The sequence below is a fragment of the Daucus carota genome, chromosome 9 (genome assembly GCF_001625215.2).
Source record: "Daucus carota subsp. sativus chromosome 9, DH1 v3.0, whole genome shotgun sequence".
Taxonomy (NCBI): Eukaryota; Viridiplantae; Streptophyta; class Magnoliopsida; order Apiales; family Apiaceae; genus Daucus; species Daucus carota.
In genome coordinates, this window is record NC_030389.2 from 40,658,859 (window position 1) to 40,677,135 (window position 18,277).

General features: G+C 34.8%; 1 protein-coding gene across 1 annotated transcript; it reads right to left on the reverse strand.

The window, feature by feature from the left end:
* Positions 1-14,445: 14,445 nt before the first annotated feature.
* On the reverse strand, positions 14,446-17,008 carry LOC108200563 (sugar transport protein 13-like). The gene is made up of 5 exons (XM_017368762.2): positions 16,759-17,008; positions 16,265-16,584; positions 15,831-15,955; positions 15,333-15,621; positions 14,446-15,245 (listed from the first exon to the last, which is right to left on the reverse strand). The coding sequence occupies exons 1-5, from the start codon at positions 16,889-16,891 to the stop codon at positions 14,553-14,555; spliced, it is 1,560 nt and encodes a 519-aa protein (XP_017224251.1). The 5' UTR covers positions 16,892-17,008; the 3' UTR covers positions 14,446-14,552.
* Positions 17,009-18,277: the final 1,269 nt, after the last annotated feature.

An 18,277-nucleotide genomic window follows, 5' to 3' on the forward strand; every position in this document is an offset into this window, starting at 1 on the left:
GTTGGGGATTGTGTTTGAGTTGTAGAGATGGTAAGATCATAAATATGGGTGATTGGTTGAGATGAAGAGGGGGGCTGTGACTCCACATTTATTGGAGTCACATCAATCTGACTTTGAGAAGTTAAAGGCATAAAGTCCAGAATGGATGCCTGTGTGTGTGCAGAGTGCTTCAGTTTTTCACTTCTCAGCTTCTTTCTCCCATAAGCTTTTATTGGTGAAGAAGTGGTGTCCCTCCCCCTTTTTGACTGTGTCCCTGGTTGAGGACTATTTTCAATAGCAACATCCTTTTGGGAGGATGCTGCTAGGGATGAGTTTGATTCCATATTAACATCTACAGTCTTTTGGGAGACTGCAGAGTGGCCAGGCTGGTCAGCACACACCTTTCCATCCTTATTCTTAGGGTTTCTTTTATGTTCACCCTTTCCCTCCCCCTCACATCCTCCAATCACACTCCCCTCAGGTTTGTGTTTCTTGGATTTTACAACAGATGTCTTTTGGGAGGCATCTGAGGTTGGTTTAGAAGACTTGTCTTTAGAAAGTTTTGCCACTTGTGTGGACTGTTGATGGGCCTCTTCAACAGCCCTGATGGCAGAAAGCAAAGAAGGTGAGGGTTGAGAAAGAGTAGTAGGAAAGCCATGTACCTCTTTGTGCTTTCCAGCCTCCATTGTTGGCAGGTACACCACCTCCAAGGAGGGGTATAAATTCATCCTAAAGAGGTCTTTAAAGACTCTCTTTTCCTGCACAAAACTGGGAAGCTTGGCTTCCTTGTTAGTAATAACTAGCTTATCATTGAGATGATTAGCTAGCATCATAAGAAATCTGACATAATAAATATTCCTAGGTCTATCAGTTTTATCACCTAGTTTCTCCCCAATTTCTTGGATCATCAAACCACCAAAGTTGAAATATTCATTAGTCAGGTACATGTAAAGCATTTGTAAGATCTGGGAAGTAAGGGCATTAAAATTACTAATTTTACCAGAAAATGCTTTAATAAATGCATCACATAAGTAACTCCATTCTCTCCTAAGACCCCTTCTTTCTATTTTACCTAAGGCATCAGTTGGCAAAACATAATTCATGGCATAAAGTAAATTAACCAACTGATTATCACTAGGCAAAGATAAAACAGTATTTTCAGGAATCTTAAAGCATGATTTCATAACATCAGCATTGACAGAGTGAGTTTTATTATTGACAGAGAAGGTTAGAGTTTCATGCTCACTATTAAACTCTGCAGAGGTCCACATTTCCTCAACTATTTCATGGTAGATGATGGGAGCTTCAGTCATAGCATAAGAGAGCTGGCTTGACTTGATGAACTCCATCATCCTGTGATACTCCTTCTCCTCCACAGCTTTAGTATCCACAAATGACGCAAAGTTGTTCTTTTCATAGATAAACCCACTTGGTGCAGTATACTTCTTCATGGGTGCCATTGTAGTCACAGAGAAAGCTTGAGGAAAGATTAGAGTTTGCTTTTGCACAGAGAGAGAGGAGAGAACTTGAAGAATTCGAAAGAGTGAGATGAAAAGAAGTGAAAATAAATTAAAATGCTTAAATACTTTCTCAGAAAATTGCTGTGATTGGCTGAGAAATTACCGTTGAGAAGAAATTACTCTTATTTATCTCTACAAAAATTACACACACGATCGTGTGTATAAAGTGGGAGAGAGACAAAAGAAATTTCAACGGCTCAGATCTGATAATACTTTCAACGGATGAAATAAGCGCCCCTTTAAACTTCCTATTCAACTGATGAGGATCAGTTGAAAGCGTCTTCAACTGATGTCATCAGTTGAATGAAAAACAACGCAAAAGGATATTGTTTCAAACATCAGTTGAAACAATTTCACTAGTTCATCAGTTGAAATATTATAGACTTTATCCAGAAATATAATTAATTCAATTTTGATAAATCAAAATTAATCAAATTCTGGCTGCCAAATTACAGAAAAATTCACTCTAAATTAGGAGAAATTTAACATACCTAATTTACTTACCAACCTTGTGAATGTGGATTCATCAAGAGGCTTTGTGAAAATATCTGCAATCTGTTCTTCACTTGGAACAAAATGCATTTCAACAGTACCAGCCATCACATGTTCTCTTATGAAGTGATATTTGATGTCAATGTGCTTGGTTCTTGAGTGTTGTACTGGATTTTCAGTTATAGCAATAGCACTGGTGTTGTCACAAAATATTGGGATTTTTGAGAGATTTAATCCATAATCAAGTAATTGATTTCTCATCCACAATAATTGTGCACAACAGCTTCCAGCTGCAATGTACTCAGCCTCAGCTGTAGAGGTTGACACAGAATTTTGCTTTTTGCTAAACCAAGAAATCAATCTGTCACCAAGAAATTGACAGGTGCCAGTTGTACTTTTTCTATCAATTTTGCATCCTGCAAAATCAGCATCTGAATATCCAATTAGATCAAATCCAGAGTCTTTAGGGTACCAAATACCAAGATTTGGTGTTCCCTTAAGATATCTGAATATTCTTTTTATAGCAATAAGATGTGATTCTTTAGGATTAGATTGAAATCTAGCACAGAGACATGTAGAAAACATAATATCTGGTCTACTAGCTGTCAAATATAGAAGAGAACCAACCATGCCTCTGTAATTAGAGATGTCCACAGATTTCTCATTAGGACTTAATTCTAATTTAGTGGCTGTTGGCATGGGAGTCTTAGCTTCTTTGCAATCCAATAAATCAAACTTTTTAAGTAGATCATAAATGTACTTAGTTTGATTTATGAATATACCTTCCTTTACTTGTTTAACTTGTAAACCAAGAAAGTAGGTGAGCTCTCCCATCATGCTCATTTCATACTGACTTTTCATTAGATTAGCAAACTTTTTGCAAAGTTTCTCATCTGTAGAACCAAAAATTATATCATCTACATAAATTTGAACCAGAATAAAGGCACCATTTACATTCCTGTAAAATAGTGTTTTATCCACAGTTCCTCTAGAAAAATGATTATCTAACAAGAATTGAGACAGAGTGTCATACCATGCCCTTGGTGCTTGCTTTAGTCCATAGAGTGCTTTTAATAAAAAGTAAACATACTCTGGAAATTCTGGATCTTCAAAACCAGGAGGCTGACTGACATATACCTCCTCTTCCAGTTCACCATTTAGAAAAGCACTCTTGACATCCATTTGATAAACTTTAAAATTTGCATGAGCAGCATAGGCCAGGAAGATTCTTATTGCTTCCAGTCTTGCAACTGGTGCAAAGGTCTCATCAAAATCAATTCCTTCAGATTGAGAGTACCCTTTAGCAACAAGCCTTGCCTTGTTTCTGGTGACAACTCCATTCTCATCCACCTTGTTTCTGAATACCCACCTTGTTCCTACAATAGTTCTGTTTTTAGGTTTGGGTACCAGCTTCCATACATTGTTTCTCTCAAATTGATTTAATTCTTCTTGCATAGCAAGAACCCAATCAGCATCTTTGAGAGCATCTTCTATGACTTTAGGTTCATCCTGTGAAAGGAATGCACTGTACAAACACTCATCTTGAGTTGCTCTTCTTGTTTGTACAGATGCATTTGCATCTCCAATAATTAGCTCAAAAGGGTGATCCCTTGTCCACTTTCTTTGTGGTGGAAGTGATTGTCTTGATGATGTGGCTTCATTATTGAAGTTCAGGTTTCCATGTTGGAAAGCTCCCCCTAAATTTGACATCTCATTATTTCTAGACTGATTGAAACTTTGAGATATTCTTTCAACTGATGATCCTTGAGGTGTTTCAACTGATCCTTCCAATGTAGTTTCAACTGATGCTTCAGTTGAGTTTCCAATAGCAGTTGTTTCTTGCACCAGAGAGTCATCAGTTGGAATATTAATTCCAGGATTAATTCCAACATTTTGAATAATGTCATCATCATCATCACTGTCATACAGATCACCTTCACCTTCATTCTCAAATCTGAGATTATCATGAAATCCTTCATCTGAGAATCCTTGAATCTTCTTATCATCAAAAACCACATGGATTGATTCCATAACAATGTTGGTTCTCAGATTATATACTCTAAATGATTTTCCATCAGAGTATCCAACAAAAATAGCTTCATCTGCCTTGGCCTCAAATTTTCCAAGATTTTCACCTTGATTTCTTAGAACATAACACTTGCATCCAAATACATGAAGAAAGCTAATTGTTGGCTTCTTTCCTTTGAAGAGTTGAAAGGGAGTTAGATTATGAGGTTTGGTAATTAGTGAAATGTTTTGAGTGAAGCAAGCAGTGTTCACAGCTTCAGCCCAAAAATAGGTTGGAAGTTGAGCTTCATTAATCATGGTTCTTGCAGCCTCAATAAGAGTTCTATTCTTCCTTTCAACAACACCATTTTGTTGTGGAGTTCTTGGTGCAGAGAACTCATGAATAATTCCCTCTTCTTCACAAAATTCTTTCATCACAGAGTTCTTGAATTCTGTCCCATTGTCACTTCTTATCCTTCCAACTTTGACATCTGGATTGTTGTTTAATGCCTTGATATGATTGATGATGATTTTCCCAGCTTCATCCTTAGAATGCAGGAAGAAAGTCCAAGTGAATTTTGAAAAATCATCAACAATCACTAGGCAATATTTCTTCTTTGAAATAGACATGATGTTGACTGGTCCAAACAAATCCATATGCAAGAGCTGAAGGGGCTTCACAATTGATGAAAGAGTTTTGCTTTTGAAAGAGCTTCTCTTTTGCTTTCCTAGCTGACAAGCTCCACAAAGTCCATCTTTTGAGAATTCCAGCTTTGGTAGACCTCTTACCAAGTCCTTCTTTACTAACTCATTCAAGGTTTTGAAATTTAGATGAGACAATCTCTTATGCCATAGCCAACTGTCATCTGTGCTTGCTTTGCTGAGAAGGCAAGTGATAGATTCAGACTTGACAGAATTGAAGTCAGCTACATACACATTTCCTTTTCTTTGTCCAATCAGAACCACATTGTTGTTGTCATCTCCTTTGGTGACAACACAGGCTTCAGGAGTGAAATTGACTTTGTAACCTTTGTCACAGAGCTGACTGATGCTAAGCAAGTTGTGCTTAAGACCAGACACCAATGCAACTTCATCAATGATGACATTCTCTTTTGCAATCAAGCCATATCCCATAGTATATCCTTTGCTGTCATCTCCAAAGGTAATGCTAGGGCCAGCTTTCTCCACAAACTTTGTGAGCAGGGAGGAATCACCAGTCATGTGCCTGGAGCATCCACTATCCAAGTACCACAAATTCTTCTTGTGGTTTCCCTGCACACATTTTACAAACAGATCAAGTTGATTTTGGTACCCAAATTGCTTTGGGTCCAGATTTGTTAGTCTTAGCAGCCTTTTCCACTTTCTCAACCTTTTCCTTGGATTGAATTGGTTCAATCTTTGGTTTTGGTTGAGAAATTGGAACATCAACTCTGTTTTCAAACACAGGCCTTTGAGACATGCATAAATTGTTCATTCCATGCAAGTTTGAATGAAATTGAGGCATGTTAAAGGCATTGAAATAAGGATTGAACATATATGGCATGTTAGGCTGAGAATAAGGATTGTGAGGCAATAAACCAGGCATCATATTCATAGCAGATAAATTCATGTGAGGAACAGATGTCATAGGAATAGGCAAGGATAAATTAGGGGCAACCACAGTTTTACAATTAGCAGATAAATGATTTACACTACCACACTTACTGCAGGTTTTCCTAAGAGCACTAGCATTGGGAGTGTAATTGGTGTGCTTGTTAATTCCTATTTTGCCATTTCTGTTTCCTTTCTTCTTTTTAGTCTCCTCAGATTTATGCTCACTGGTATCCAACTTCTTCTTGTTCTTGTTACTGGAATGAAAAGTGTTATTAACACTATCACTGGTCTCAGAAGAACTATTCTCACCTTTAACAAAATTCTTTTTAACAGGACCATATTTCTTGTTAAGCTTCTTGAGAACACTCTTGTCAACTGATGACTTTTTGTTCAACTGATGACTCTCATCAGTTGAGACTTTGTTCTTCAACTGATGATCATCATCAGTATTCTCATCACCTGAACTGTTCTCAGATATCTCAAGTACTTTCTTATTCCTCTTCCACTCATTCTCTACAAAGGTCTCTCTACCTTGCATGTTGATGATATTGGTGGAAACATCCCTACCAGATTTCCATTTGGCAATAATCTCTTGTTCCTTATCAAGCTGCTTTCTTATGATCTCTTCTCTTTTCAGAACAACCAAGAGATCATCCTTGGCTGTTTGACACTCAATTTTCAGCTTCTCAAACTCAATAAATTGAGCTTCTAAGGCACTGTTTCTATCACTTAGAAAGGTGTTAGCTTCCTTAATTCTACTATTTTCCTTAGTAAGAGATTTTAAAGACACATGCAAATGATATAATTCTGTAGACATTTCATTAATAGTAGCATTGCATTCATCTTTAGTTAACTCAACTAAGTTTGTAGTGAATACCTGACTACTGCTTCCAGTGTTTTCTTCTTGATCTGTGGAGTTGGCCATTAGAGCTAGATTGACAAACTCCTCCTCTTCATCAGAATCATCTCCAGCTGCCCAATCATCCTTTGTGATGAATGCTCTTTCCTTTTGTTTGAGAAGTTCATAATATTTCTTTTTGTAGTCAATGTTTTCACTTGACTTTTTCTCAACTTTAGGCTTTCTGCACTCATTTGCAAAGTGGCCTGCATTCCCACAGTTGAAGCACTTGAATTTTGATCTGTCTACCATGCTTCTATCAGACTTGGGATTGCCTTTAAAAGATTTTGCAGAATTAAAATTCTTTTTGAATTTCAGTTTGGAGAATCTTCTTGACAGGAAGGCTAGATGTTCATCAATTCCATCACTTTCTTCACCAGAATCAGCTACTTCTTTCTCTTTTCTTCTTCCTTTGCTTGACTCTGAGCTCTCCTCTTTGACCAACTTCTCAGTTTCTTCAACTTGAGACTTTCCCTTATCCTTGACAGTATCCTCCAGAGATGCAACTAGAGCCACAGATGAATGCCCTTTCTTTTGGCTTTTCTCAATTTCTTCATCTTGCTCCATTTCAAGCTCATAAGTTTTTAAGGTTCCATACAGTCTCTCTAGAGTATAGTCTTTAAACTCTTGTGTATTTCTGAGAGAGACTGTCATGGGCTTCCATTCTTTAGGAAGAGCTCTTAAGAATTTCAAGTTTGAATCCTTAACTTGATATACTCTTCCAAAGAGCTTTAGGCCATTTAACAGTTTTTGAAATCTGTTAAATGTATCACTCAAACTTTCACCAACCTTGAAATGGAATGACTCATATTGTTGAATCAGAAGCTGCATCTTGTTCTCTCTCACTTGCTCATTTCCTTCACAGATGGTCCTGATGGTGTCCCAAACTTCTTTGGCACTTGTGCAGCTAATAACACTATCAATCATTTCTTGATCCAAACCATTGAACAGAAGATTCATGGTTTTCTTGTCCTTGTGCACTTCTTCAGTATCTTCTTGAGAATATTCATGGATAGGTTTTGGAATCATCTTACCTACCATGTCTTCACCATCAGCTCCAATACTTGTGCAGACCTTCATGGGGACATGAGGTCCTTTTTCAATGCAGTTCACATAGCTTTCATCAATGGACAACAGATGCAGATGCATTCTCACTTTCCAGTGAAAATAGTTGTCTTTGTCAAGAACAGGAATCTTCACTCCAGCATCCTTCTTTCCCATCTTTCTCTAGCAGTATTGATCTTTTTCCCTGTTTGTTGGGAACCTCGCTCTGATACCAATTGTTATTTTACACCAACTATGAGAAAGATTGTAGAAGGGGGGTTGAATACAATCTTTTACAAATTTAAAAGATTCAGGAATAATACACTAAGAACACAATAAACAGAAAAACACCAAGTATTAAAAATACGGGTGGATTGAATGATCCACCCGTGAGATTTTATATAGAAGAATCTGTGGATTTTTTTACAATTCGCACAGCTGCTGGTTCATCACTCAAAGCAAGTTCTAACTCTCAGATTTTTCTCTCAAGTAATTGAACAAGTTCAACTGATGCTACTAACTTGGTTATATACTCCAAGTTTTACAAAGCTTTTAGCTAGATTACAAAATGCACTCTAATCTAAAAACAATGCTGCACAACTTTGTCTTATGCATGCTTTCTGAGATGTCTTCATCTTTGACCATCATCTTGATTTGATCCAGATTGCACTGCATGAGATAAGTATGTTTCTGCTTCTTCTTTATTTTCCTAATTAGGCTTCCATGTCTATTTTAGTGTAATTCGATCCATGTGATTTGTCAGACTTAAGCTCTAGTCACTTTCAACTGCTCTTTGCTTCATCAGTTGAAGGTTCTGGTTGCTTTCAACTGCTATTGACTTTATCAGTTGAATGCCTGGCTCATCAGTTGAATGAATTACAGACTCCATCAGTTGAATGCTGTTCCAGTCTCATCAGTTGAATTCCTCAGCATTATCCGTTGAACACTTTGTCTTCAGTTGAATGCTTGATCTTCATCAGTTGAAACATCATCCAGTCTTTATCAGTTGAACAGTTACATCTCATCAGTTGAATATCCTTCACTTAGATAAAATTACATGGCATTGGATATTTACAATTAGCCATCCTATTCTACCCATCCGTTGATAATTCCCAAAGACAAGAAATGTAACAATTACAACTGAAATTTGATAAAGATTCTAAGTAAGACATGTTACAAAAATGTTTATGTTATCATCAAAAATTATTGATTCCTAACAGTAAGTCTCCTGTGAAATATCTTATGTTCATCTCAATCCGCCTATGAAGATAATGCACTAGAATGCAAAATCAAGATATGCGATCATTTTTAAATAAATTTAAAAAGCCTTCAATAAATGATATGATCACCTTAAACTCCCCGCACGAGAATAACTCGACAGAATACAAGATTGAAGATTGTAAATCATAGCCATATGAGTTTCATAAGTCATGGTTTTCATGTAATCTCAAGTAGACTTTGTTGTCTCCTTGAATTGTTCTTGAGCACAAATTTCCTAAAGGAAAAAGTTATTCTATATTTTGCTCAACATATACATACATTTTTTTTGAAGGATTGCGCCATTGGGCAGATGCAGAAGGGGGCTCAGGAGGCTTCAACAAAAAGATTACAAAACACACATATTAGAGTTGTTGGAAATCCATTCTACTAATATCACTAAAACATCAAATCCACCTCAAACCTGCAAAAAATATAAGAAAAATAGAAGTCGACAAACGCATTAAAACATAAGTGAGCTCAAACAAACATATACGTAAGGGAAATCAATTACCTATGCCTTCTTTTTATTTTTATTTCTTGTTTTTTTTACCCAATTTGATTAGATCATCCACGTTCATTGTTACACCTTGACCAATTGTGTTTTCTCTGGCATGTGTGACCCTGCCTCCTGAGAAAATAATCAAACCAAAAATTTGATTAAAAAATTTAACTATATACAATTAAAACACAAATTCCTTAGTATGTCTCACCAATTCTTTGGTACGTGTATTCAAAATCCTTCGGTCTTCTGTATTTATAAGTAATATTATATTGTGGTCCGGATTTGTGTGAGTATGATCTGTTTCATGTTCATAGAAGCATGTGTAATAAGTGTTTTTAATATCTTTTACTTTCGTATCCGAAAATGGAACTATATATTTGATTTGTTGTATCAGACACAATTTTTTATCACCATGCCCCATCTTTTTTATGCATGTGATATGAACTGCAGATGGAACCAGTTAAAATAGACTTCCACTGTGCCAAAAATTGTTGAACTTGGTGGCGTTGATAGAATTTGTAACATCAACCGCCTTATCGTTCCCATCATCCACCAACTTCAATGTAAATTTTGAACCGGTTTTGCCTATCAATAAGTCCAAACACCTTCATCTCTGATAATTTAATCTTCTAATAATTTCATTACAATTGTCTTACAAGTCTAGAGACAACTCCACGTACTCATGTATTGTGAGATTCATTTTTAATACTCTTATATTAAGAACCAGAACTATCGATTTACATAACCAATGGCTAATTGCGGCAATCGTAGTTAGTATCCTATGATTTTAGTCCTCACCATATTTCATATATCTTTTGTCGAAGGGAAACCGTCAATAAGCTGAGATATTTTTTACTGTTGCACAATATAAAAAATCATGTCTACCCTGATCAGAATGTTCAATACCAAAATGATAACTTAAAAAACAAAATTTTAATATTCAGATTTTTTTCGCGGTGTGTAATTGTGATTTTAAGAATGACAAAGGGGAGAGAGGGACAGTGAGTGAGTGTGGGCATGGTGGATACTCTATAAAATAAGCAGGCTGGGGGGGTCTGGATTAAAGTGGATAGAGGGACATGTTCGTTTAATTTTGATGTATCAATAATTAAGGCTGGTCAAAATGGCGAAAAAATTTGAAGATGATAGGGATGATGTTCGATAAATCTATTTTCTTCAACAACATGAGGAATGTGCTCGGCATACTGTTGCAGTATGTCTAAATCTTCTTCATTGTTTTCGAAGTCTGGTATCAAAATTCTGTGAACTTTGTGATTAACGTTATGATGATGAACTGGTGGAGTAAATTAACTAGGGGTGATCGCGGTGCGGGCGGTGCGGTTTTTCACTAAAACCGCGAACCAAACCGCGCATGCGGTTTGGTTGAAAACTCAAACCGCAACCGCACCACGCTAGCATAAAAACCGCATAAACCGCACCACAAAAATGCAGTGTGGTGCGGTGCGGTTTGTGCGGTTTGTATGCTTAAGAATAAATATTTTTAATTGAAATTCGAAATAAAAAATAAATATATAATAATTAAAATCTTTTCTTGTAATGAATTTATATGATATTTATCATTTCAAAACTACAACTACTAATAAACACAAACAAAAGTGTAAATATGAGTACTAACTACAAAGAGACATATTATAATAATATAATCATTTCATACAAATTTGGGTATAATAGTAATGCGAGATTGATAAAATAATAATTAACTATTATTTGAGGAGATTTAACAAATATATGTAACATAATTATAAATAATATATATGTATATAATATAATTTTATTTGATAATCACTAATATATATATATATATATATATATATATATATAGAGTTTTACTCCAATAGAAACCTCCTTATCCTAGAAACTAAAAACCAAACTGAAATATCACTAAATCCTAAAGCAAATACCACTAAATTTTTAAACAACCCCATCCCCACCTCCATCTTCATCAAACCCACTTCCATCTTCACCAACCCCACCTCCACTACCACCACCTCCGTCGTCGCCTCCTTCATAACCACTACCACCTCTATGCCGCCCACCCCCTCCATAACCACCACCTCCATCTCCATCTCCACCTCCACCTCCATTATTTCTTTAGCAACACAACCTCCACACCTCCATCTTCACCAGGCCTATCTTAATCGCCGCTTCAACCTCCTTCAGATTCGTTCATACTTCTTTCTCCACCTCGACTCAACTTCAAAGGCGGAGCCGCCACTATTCCGGCAACGCTCCAACCCCCTACTTCAAGCCGCCCAAACCTCCGCTACAATCATCTTTCCTCCATCTCCACCTTCACCTCCACCATCTCCACCACTATCACCACCATCTGAATCGAAAACATGAACAGATCTGGAAATTCTAAGCTGGTTAATATCTGGAGATTGAGTTTTCACTAAATTCTGCAGCACAGATCACTAAATCCTAAAGAGATAATCACTAAATTGTACTGAGAATATCACTAACTTGTATTGGTTTCTAGTTTTTATTTTAAAATTGGTTTCTATTTGATCATGAGCCTATATATATATATATATATATATATATATATATATATATATATATTTATTATAATATCGCGGTGCGGTGCGGTTTGAACCGCACTACTAATATGTTAAACCGCAACCCGCACCGCACCGCGCGGTTTGTGAAAAATTCAAACCGCAACCGCACCACGAAAATTAAAAATCGCGTTTTGTGGTGCGGTTTGGTGCGGTGCGGGCGGTTTATGCGGTTTGGGCGGTTTTCTGATCACCCCTAAAATTAACCCATTATTGGCGTTAAATATACTTATTATTATTTTTGGAGTTAAATGCAATATGTGTATTTAAAGTATGCGTCATATGCATTTTGTGTACCTAAAATAAGAATTGCACACATTGTGTACCTCATATATACAGTTTAGTGCAATGTGTGTGTTACTGATGTTTTCCGTTAGCTCCGTTACTGCACTTCCGTTAGAAAAGCCCTGCTTTGCTCTTTCGAACATATAGTCTGTATGTGATTCTAAACCAGAAAGTAGATTTTGAATTTAAAATATTTATTTGTCTAACAAATAAAATTAGATTAATATCAAAATAAGATAATGGATCTAAATCCATTTATCGGTTTATTTTTATTATTGTTTTAATAATACTTAATTTTAACTCTTAAATGAATAATGTATCAAATTTATCTTTATTATTATATTTTTAATAAAAAATTATATATTACTTTTTTTCCCAAGTAATATAAATTATTTATGTGTTCGAAAGTAACAATTCATATATTTATTTTATATTATGAATTAAATTAAGAAGGTCTTCAAATAATTAACTTTTTTTATGAGCAAATCTATACTATACTATTAAAGCCGAACCATAAGTCGGTCAGTGCTCGAGCCGAATTGTGAGCGTATCTATATAACCAATTATCTTTTTTAACTACAACATATTACTTTTTATACATTTTCTAACTGAAAAAACACAATCTTTTAAAAATAACATTGAGCAACATAACATTTTTCATTTTTAACTAAACACATTATTTATTTTAGATTTACGTATCTCTTTAGTTTATAACATATTTTATATTATATTATTAATGACGAAATGTTAAATATAAAATATATATAAAAAATAAATATAAAATATATACGAAAAGTAAATAATGTAAACAAGTCAGCCTTTGTAAATATCATGGGATCAGTCACCTAAGGACATGGCTAAACTTTATGGTGTAAAAATATTGCAGAACATGTGCTGTTGCCGTAGATTGAAAATTATAATAATAAAAATTATAATTCTATGTGAGAAATATAATAATAAGAATTTTTATTTTGAAACACATAAAATATATATTTTGCGTAGAAAAAAAGTAGTATTATATTATATTTATTAAAAATATAATAATTAAAATAAATTTGATACTTCATTTATTTAAGAGTTAAAATTAAGTTTTATTAAACCAATTATAGAAATAAAATAAATTGTTAAATAAGTAAGTTCTACCAATATATGGATTTAGATCAATTTATCTTGTTTTAATATTAATCTAATTTGATTTATTAAACAAATAAATATTTTAAATATAAAATCTAAGTTCCTATTTAGAATAAGATACAGGCTATATGCTGAACAAAGCACAGGCGGCTCTACTAACGGAGGTGTAGTAACGGAGATGACGGAAAACATCATCAACACACACATTGCATCAAATTATATATATTAGGTACACAATGTGTTCAATTGTTACTTGAGGTACACAAAGTGCATATGAAACATACTTTGAGTACACATATTGCATTTAACTCTTATTTTTGAGGTTATTCTTGATGGTGTTCTCTTGATGGTGTTCCCGTGCCGTGTGGAATCATTTGTAACATATACTTATACAATTTCAATTGGTTTTCATCGGTGTTGATACCGGTTGGAGAAGACTGGGGTGTGACTCATGTTTTATGAGTTAATAAAATAAGAGAGCTCTTATTAGAAACTCCATCGATGGTTACATCAAACTCACAAAAATGTTACTATACCTGCTTTGGTTATACATGTTTTTACTAATGTCACCGAAATTGCAAATTGAGTTAAAATTATAACGCGAGAACTAGGACCATTGCATTCAGATCTCAAGGACTCCACTCGAGCAAACTCACCTTATTATGTTGGTGATATTAAGGTATTTGTTTAGTACTTACTGAATCTATGTCATTTAAATGATCATTACAAGAACGGAAAACAAGCATAACTACGGTCCGTACAAGAATGTATGTCTATATAAGTATATTTTTTTTTGCAAAAAGGGAGCACTGCCTTGCCCGTACAAATTCTAAAGATGTCTTTCCGGAAAAATTAATTATAGGGTCCACATCATGTATATATATGACACTGTTTTGAAATTTGGTTTAAATCTCAAAGAAATAATTATTAAAGTTAGGGTCATGTATCAATATTATCGGGTATCTCAATTGTATCATTATAATAACTAACAATGACAGTATCAATAAAATGTGTTGCCAGGTCATTTGGAAACCGATCAATTCTAAAATTTCTTTAATTCCTTAAACTAATTATCATTTTAATTTATGTTAATTAAATTTAGCGATGATAAAATTTTGAAAGGCTGCTTTATGTCGATATAAGAACTGAACATGACGTTTCTGAATAATATTTATATTACATAATAAGAACAGTTTTTTTTTGAGATGAATGAGACTATTGTTGTACATATATTATCTTAAACAACATTGATCTTTTCTCTACAGCTGAGCAACCGGATCAAACACTTTTGCATGACCATTTTTCTTAAAACCATCATCAGTTTCGTCCTCCATGAATCTCTTCCAGAACCAATGTTGCTTCCACACTCTATCTGTCATCTCTTCAATCGGTACATTCTTTGTCTCGGGTACCAAAAATACCACAAAGATGGACATTATCAAAACCCAACCAGAGAAAAACAAGAAAATGCCATACTTAAAATGGCAAAGCATTGAGAGAAACGCTTGTGCTATGACAAAAGTGAAGAGCAAGTTCACACAAACTGTGACGCTCTGTCCAGCTGATCGCGTCTCAAGAGGAAATGTCTCACTCGGAATTAGCCATCCCAAAGGTCCCCATGACCAAGCAAAGGCAGATACGAATGTGCAAATCATCACCACAACTATAACTGCATAAGCAGTGCCTAAATTGTCCGAATGATCTGTAACCTTGATTCCGAGTACAATTGCTATTATTATCTGCGCGAGGAACATTTGAACTCCAGCTTCAAGTAAGAGTATGCGACGGCCTAATTTGTCAACTACATAGATTGATACAACAGTAGACAACACATTAACAGCTCCTGTGATCACAGCAGAGTAGAGCGACGCGTTATCCTTGAATCCCAATGTACTAAACAGCACCGGTGCATAGAACATAATTGCATTTATCCCCGTGCATTGTTGGAAAATCTATCAACAAAAATATCACAAATCAGTTGATAAATCATATCTTCAAATTAAGTGATTAATATTTAATTAAAAAAACCTGTTGATTACCTGTAATGCAATTGCTATGACAAGCTGTGGCCGATTTCTTCGCATGAGGAGGTTTCTGAAGGGATGTTTAACTTCTTTAGCTATACGGCTGGCCTCCACAAGCTCTAAAAACTCTGGCTCGATTTTGTCAGTGCCGCGGATTTTTCTGAGAACTTCTTTGCCTTCCGCCAACTTTCCACGCTCAATAAGACTGTTGGGAGTGTCGACAACTAGCAGAGCACCAACTGTTAAAAGTAGTGCAGGAATCCCAGCAAGTCCCAAAGATAGTCTCCAGCCCCAGCCATCTATTCTGTAATTTTTGTTCAAAATTACAACAAACTACTGTAAGTATTTTCCTAATAAAACCAAAAATGCTGGACTTTTGAAGATAATTAGGCCACACTTTTAATTCTTGGGTTAAACAAGTCAAATATTGTGTTCTGTTTTGTTGAGAATACATCATACTTTTATGACTAATGCATCAATGACTAATTTGTGTATAAGTTTTGATGAACTTACTTAGCAGTGAAGTAATTAACAATATTGGCAAAAAGAATTCCAATCGTAACGTTGAGCTGGAACAATATGTTTAGTCCTCCTCTGATTCTGGTGGGTGCTATCTCTGATAAGAACAATGGCACAGCCTGTATATAAATGTAAATAAATCAGGCAATCACAGATATCAGCATAAATCACGGATCATCTACCAAATTTTTAATGTTTCGATATTAAAAAGAAATAAAGCATACATTTTTTAAAATCTAAAAAATATCCCACCTAATATATTCCCCCAGAATATAATGAGCCACCAATCAAGACTTTTGTACCCTTTAGTCTATTTGATTATTACTAATAAAATCCCCACATGATGATACTTTTTGACTTAATGAAATATTTCATCACCAAATAAGTATAAAATTCAAATAACGTGCTTATATGTTGACAGTGAGTACCTGGTTAGCAAAACCAACGCCACAGCCAAGTAAAATTCTACCAGCAATAAGCATGGCAAGGTCCTGAGCAGCCGTATTAAGAACAACTCCAATAATGAAAAATATTCCGGCAATCAACATAGTGAATCTCCGGCCGAGTCTTCTTGTTGTATAAGAAGCAAAGAAAGTTGCCGTTAAACCAGCCAAGTATAATGATGATGTGAATAGCTGGAGACCTTGGTTGTCGTATTTGCAGTAGTTACTGTCATCATCTGCTTGTGTTTTCCGGTATACCACCGGAAAGAACTTCTTCAAGAAGTCATCCATCGATGTTACACCGCCTGCATGTAAATATTATTTATCATGCATGATATTGTAACAAATTTCATAAACGGTAACAAGTAAAATAGTGTAACACTAATTATTTTATAGCCCTCGTTAATTACGAGCAGGACGATGAACAATTATCTGTCAGAGAAACGACGTTTAAACGGAATAGGTGAAAGAGGTCATACCTGATACACCAACATCATAACCGAACATGAGTCCTCCGGTAGCTGCCATGATACACGAAATGATGACTATGGGGGTGATTTTCGCCTCGAATTCGGTGCCTCCGCTAGAGGCCACCATGCCTCCTCCGGCCATTGTAAATGAAATATATTTGCAAGTCTATCTGTGTTATTACAACAAGACAGTAGTTTAAACTTATTCTCAATTTACTCAACTAAACTTGAGACAAGAGTGAAGAGTTTGATGCTAATGCAAGTGCATTTTATAGGCAAGCAGGAGGATATTTGTATGTCCGTATTTCGTACGTAGTATGAAAGGTTGTACATCTGGGTGGGTCCCACAGGTGAGCACCACTAGTGTTTTTACACGTGTGAGTGTGTGTTTATGCATTTTATATTATCTACGTTGACTAAGATGCTCACGTATGTATCGGAAGAGTCGACGGTCAATAGTGAGGCATGTTGCAGTTACAAGTATGAAAATGGATGGAAGGTAGCAAATTTGATTGTGGGAGCTCCAAGTTTTTGAAGTCAAATAATATGAATCGATGATTCGATGTTCTATTTTCACTTGTGTACAATTAGCACAAGCTAACAAATTCAATTCACCATTCATAAAAAACTCGTCATTAAATTCTGTAATAAATAGTCATATTTATCGGATTACTATTTGATTTACATTTAGGTGTTGATTAATTTCAGATAAAGATCTGATATGTTGATATCCGTGCATGTACTTATCTAGATATATTTAGATTTTAGACTGGTAAGTGGTGTAATTAATTCGGTATTATCGATCTACTGCATTGAATTCAGTTTAGGCTTTCGAGAACCTCTGTTTCATTTGTAAACACTCGTGTTTGGTTTTTCTGGGTTGATGAAGGGGTTATCTTTAAAATAAAAAAAAAATCAATATTAGGAATTGACCTGAAAATGTTTCCTATTTATTGTATTGTTTATTTCAAAAATTAATATTTTATATATTTAAGTCATTTAGTAGTCATTTTATTCCTGAAAAGGGTTTTTAAAACGTGATCAAATACTATTCAAAAATTTCTTTTATAATTTTAACAATAAAGACTCATTTTATACTTGTGAACGTACTCACTACAATTTTCAAAAATTAGAAATATTATTGAATTATGGGGCCGGAGACTAATCTAAGCGGAAAACAAGTCTAGTAAATTTAATATATTTTTTCAGCCATGTTTAATTTAAGAAAATTAGTATATTTTCATATTTGAGTTCAGTTTATAATACTCTAATTAATAATTAATGATGATAGGAGTGCAACGGTTGAGCGAATGAAATTATTAAATGTCTAATTAAATTATAATAAAAAATTTATTCCATTTTCATTCGTACCAATCATCCAAGCACACAGAAATATAACAATTTTCATTAAAATTTAGGTTTTTTAAAATTATAACAACTCATAATTAAAATTTAGGGTTTCATATGAATTTATTTTGCTTGGGTTTCGAAACACTATATGAAATAACTTGAGTTCACAATATTATTG

Bases quoted from the DNA above. Each gene is read 5' to 3' on its own strand.
- LOC108200563 (XM_017368762.2), bottom strand. From the start codon at position 16,891: ATGGCCGGAGGAGGCATGGTGGCCTCTAGCGGAGGCACCGAATTCGAG. The intron at 16,585-16,758 runs GTATGACCTCTT...ATTTACATGCAG, and splicing joins TTATGATGTTGGTGTATCAG to GCGGTGTAACATCGATGGAT. The intron at 15,246-15,332 runs GTAATCAACAGG...TTTTGTTGATAG, and splicing joins TCATAGCAATTGCATTACAG to ATTTTCCAACAATGCACGGG.